Genomic DNA, 5,099 nt, shown 5'->3' on the forward strand with positions numbered 1-5,099 from the left:
AAATTGCATGGGCTCTAGTTTATTTAAAAATACTTTATCTGTTTTTTGTTTTTTTACATAATATCCTGCGTTTTAAAATTAACAAAAATTTATGTTGACTGACTAAAACCGCCATCGAAATAAATTGAAGGACTTTATTTAGATAAATGTATATTTGTGTGTATTTATTATTACTACGTCATGTCTATATAATATAACTTTTTTTAATTGTTGAAATTACAGGAGGTACAAAATTATATTTTTGTGAAATTAAAGGCATCTATCAAAACTGTATTATTATAATATAAACAGTAAAAAATTTAAATACTACATATTCTAATACTGCATATTCCATGGAAACGATAACCAATTTTATGAATTTTTGTATCTAATTTTTACTTTCTGATAAATTATGTTTCCGGTATCATTTTTAATAAAAATTTGAACTTTAAATATCGAATCCAAATTCTAATCCTTGTTGAACACTAGAAAAGTCTTGATGAAATCTATGGTAATCATGGATTTCGATGCACATACATGTTGCTCATCATTTGTTTAGAATAAACCTTTTTTGTCGGTGTTCGCTTAAATGTTAATAAATTTTGATTGTAATCAATGACGGATTGAAACTATGAATTTACAAACTCGGACTACTCGTTGTATTAACTTACTTATTTTACCATATTAGTCATTTTATACACTCTTGTATAAGCATTATTAACATTTAAATTTATCTTAAGGGATTAAACATTATTTTGCGAGTATTTAAAAGTACGTTTCGTGAGATTCAAATTACAACTCATGCGAGCACCCAACAAAGACCCAACTTCCATCATTACACAATTTGATAGCCCACGACGATGTTTGATCTCCTTAATATTTACCCTCTGCGATAGTAGTCGGGTATTAAAAATGGAAGACATACAGAAATAAATTCTACTTGTGTTAAAGTATTAAAACATCTGTAAATATTTCCAATAACAAGATAATGAACTAATAATGAATTTTAAATTAAAAAGATATGCTTCATAAATTAATTCTTAGAAGATAAGAGGTAGCCGTTTAATGCAGGCTTACTAACTCATTAACAACTGTATAGACTTAAGGTTGAAATCGATTCAACAAAATTGGTATTTTAAAATAATTTGCATATGTAATACTATACAAAATTTTATGATTTGTCATGGACAATTATTTCATAAGATTCGCTAAAACTAAAATTTTACCCGTTTCCAATTCATTTTGTAGGCAGACTTCTCAATTGACTAGCAAAAAAGGATTTATCTTATTTTATTTTACTTTGTTTGTCGCTTTGTCTTAAAATGTTAAGGATCATTCAGAGGATTCAAAGAGGATTTAACAGAACATTTTGGTATGAGCCCTGCAGGATTAATATGTCTACCATTTGCAGGCAAATTTGTTGCTTTATGGATGAAATTGTTAATGTCATTATAGCAGGTAACTTTATTATTTAACTATGGCGTTACAGTATACAAACAAACAGCAAGAATACAAGTTTTCTTTAAGTGTAAACAAAACATAAATCGCAAAAACATACTGTATTAGATAATCAAATGCATAATACTTGTTTCGAAGCAAAATACTTTACATCCTTTACATAAAAATATTGAGCTAATTGCAAATACTTAACACGATTACTCATTACTTTCTTTAAGTTATTATAAAATATTTTTGCAGAACTTTAGTGTGACAAATTTATGTAGAGTGTTCTTACTATCATGTGTTTTCCTATATATTTTAATTTTCTATGAATTGAAATAATTTACTTATTCAAATCAAGTGAGAGTTCAACTGGTTTTAAAATTTTTTTTCTTTATAAACCATATAAATATTTATCCATAAAATATTTGGATAGTCTTTGTAGAATGCTGCTAACATCATTCAATCAATATTCAACAATATCAACAATATGTGACAATTATAACTATATATTAACTAATTAACTAATTAATTAACTAATTAACTAATTAATTAATTAACTATTATTAATTTGTGAATTAAATTAGAATTAAAATTTTGCACGAGTTTAATTTTTATTGGCGCTTATTTATTTATGGGTACTTTTTTATGCAAAAATAGTGTCAACAAGTAAACAAACTAAAGACAGAGAGCTTAATATAATTGAATATATAATATAACTTTAAACATTTTTATGTTAGGGTTAATTAAAGTAATATAACAATGAACAGAAATATGAATATTAAACCTAATTCGAAATTCAAAAACCAAGATATCACTATTCTCTCGAAAAAAATTTAACCCAGAACGAACGAGACAATGATTAAAATTTTTAACGAATTTGTGTTTATTATTATATACATTTTATGTGCAATTTTCTATATACATTGAACATTGAAAGTACATACAAAAACAATGTAAAGAAACCCTTTAACAATGGGGTTGTTTATGTGCGATCTTAAAATTATATATTGGAAAATAAATTTCGCATTTTTCTACTTCACTCCAAAATGAGTATATTGTAGAGAGCGAAGTAAAACTCTTTCGTTGCAATTTTTACCCCTTGCGATACTAACATAAAAACACATTGATTGATTTTGTGACAAACACATTTTACCTGCTGCATTTCTGGTTAGAATATTATATGTAAGGGGACGATTGGTTCAACGGTAAAACATGTGTTCGAAGAAGGGTCGAAATCGGAGGTATATAAGTTGACAGGGGTTGTGTGGACAAATTAGTTAAAGTTGAACCGCATTGCATAAATCATTCTCTATAAAATTCAGAAAAACATAATAAGTACATTCAGTTTTACAAGTCGTGCCAACTTCTGAAATATATTACAATTTAAATTTTACCCTATAAGTAAATGCTAACAAGATGATTCATGATAAAATTGTGTCGGGAAAATTTTTACTTGATCTTAAAACCGGTAAGTATAACATAAATAATTGAATTATTAACACATCTAGTTAATAATATTTTATCATAATTTTTTTGCTCTTACATTATAGATCAGTCTACCATCAACCTACATCATACCACATCGAATTCACAGATTCAGAAATCATCAAGACATATGGATATATATGCTACATATGCATATAAACAACAATTACAAAAACATTTTATTGGAAAATATGAGTCTTTTCATCGAACTTATGGCACAAGTGTAGAAGTTTTGGATTTATCTCGTCATTGTGATTCAGTAGAAACACCGCGAAAAACACCTTCGCCATTCGAACTATCAAGTTCAGGCCATTATATAGGATCGCCTGCTGCCTCTTCTACTAGTTCTAATGACGTTAAAGATATTCAGCAATTCATTGCAGATTCAAGTTTTTCACAATCAAATAAAAACCAACAATCTCATCTAGAATTATATCCCACAGTTTACTATCCAAGGGTAAAAGTAAAGCAGGAGCCATTGAGCATATCTCCACCACTCCAAACTAATACAACAGCACTACCCAGAGAACTTTCAAAGATTGAAGACGTTACTAGTTTATTACCAGTTGCAAGTACAAGCCTACTACATACTTTTGCTTCTGCTGAATCGGTATCTAGTACAAGTAATATGAAACACATTTCTGGTAGTATGACACAAACTTCTGGTAATATGCAACATACTTCTGGTATGTTAAATGACTCTCACTTACCAGTCTCTTCAAGAAATATGCTTTTAAAAAAATCACCTTCTATGCATAATACTACCACATTTACAAGTACGCCATCAGACATCATACATACCACGCTGACAAGGCCATTTAAAACTTTTCCTCGTGATCCGCTTGTTATTGCTGCTAATTTTGCTGCAACTGACATGCTACTCGACAATCCACATGTTGAACGCTACACCGAATATCGAAAACGTGTACTAGAACAAATACGAAGTAAGAATGGTGGTTCTCGTACAATTACAAACCCCAAAATGCGTCGTACTAACTCGCATAATGGTAGTTTTAATGAAGGATCATCCAATAACAGTGAAAACGAAGAACGTGTCGCTGCTGAAGAGTCAAGTGATTGTGATTCGAATGTTGGTAATTGCGAAAAATTAGGTAAAGAACCGAGATGTGATTTTATTGGTAATTCTATATTAGAATATAACAACAATGAAAATTTAAATTCAGCATGTCAGGTTAAAGATGCAGCATACTTTGAAAGGAGGCGAAAAAATAATGCTGCAGCGAAAAAATCTAGAGATCGTCGTCGTATTAAAGAAGATGAGATCGCTATACGTGCTGCTTATTTGGAACGTCAAAATATTGAACTATTATGTCAAATTGATGCACTTAAAACACAACTGGCGTGTTTTACATCAAACGTTGGCTCCTGACTTCCATTAAAGTAGCCTACACCACAAAAACTCAAAAAATGTGTTAAACGCATTGTAAAGCTTATCTGTGACGAAATCAACTATTAAGATATTTATTTTCATACTTTATTCAAACTTTATTGACTTTAGATTGGTAAGGTGTTCTATCACGAGTACATGTAAAGGGACTATTATATATTACATTATTATTGTAATATTTTATCTCAATAGTGTATGTTAACAAATTGCTATGAAATAAATTTTTTCTTAAAATGAAATTTTAGTTTAAAAATAACCGTTAACAAAAAAACCAAACCTAAGACACGACATTTTTTTGAGTTTATTAATTTGTCAAAATTAACTAAATTTAAACTTTCTATTTCGATAGAACATTCAATAATCTTTCATTTGGTATATATTTCATAATTGTATGTTGCATAATAGCTAAGATATTCGAAAAATAAAAAAGAACAAACTTTTGGAAAAAACTGACTTTCTTTTATCTAAAAAATTATTAAAAAACAACCAAACAACCATGTTAAAAATAATACCAAAACTTTTCCAGATCATACATTTGAAAAAAGTAAAAACGCTAAACATTTCACATCATAAAATATAACTTTAAAACGTCAACAAAATATTTTGCATTTATGATAAAAAATAACCGTAATTTACTCTAACTCGTATATCATCATGTCCAATAAAAATATTTCTCCTTTAAAGACAAGCTTTTCAAATAAACAAAATCAAGAAAATCGTTTGTATGTATTCATTTTTTAAAAAATGGTAAATTTTTACCCGAAATCCAATTATTTGAAAAAAA

The 5,099-nt window shown here is 28.3% G+C and overlaps 1 protein-coding gene across 1 annotated transcript; it reads left to right on the forward strand.

Moving 5' to 3' along the window:
* Positions 1 to 2,838: 2,838 nt before the first annotated feature.
* Positions 2,839 to 4,351, forward strand: LOC119677130 (protein giant-like). The gene is made up of 3 exons (XM_038088397.1): positions 2,839 to 2,890; positions 2,973 to 4,019; positions 4,062 to 4,351. The coding sequence occupies exons 1-3, from the start codon at positions 2,839 to 2,841 to the stop codon at positions 4,295 to 4,297; spliced, it is 1,335 nt and encodes a 444-aa protein (XP_037944325.1). The 3' UTR covers positions 4,298 to 4,351.
* The last annotated feature ends 748 nt before the right edge of the window (positions 4,352 to 5,099 follow it).

The sequence above is a fragment of the Teleopsis dalmanni genome, chromosome 2 (assembly GCF_002237135.1).
Source record: "Teleopsis dalmanni isolate 2A chromosome 2, ASM223713v2, whole genome shotgun sequence".
In the NCBI taxonomy this organism is placed as follows: Eukaryota; Metazoa; Arthropoda; class Insecta; order Diptera; family Diopsidae; genus Teleopsis; species Teleopsis dalmanni.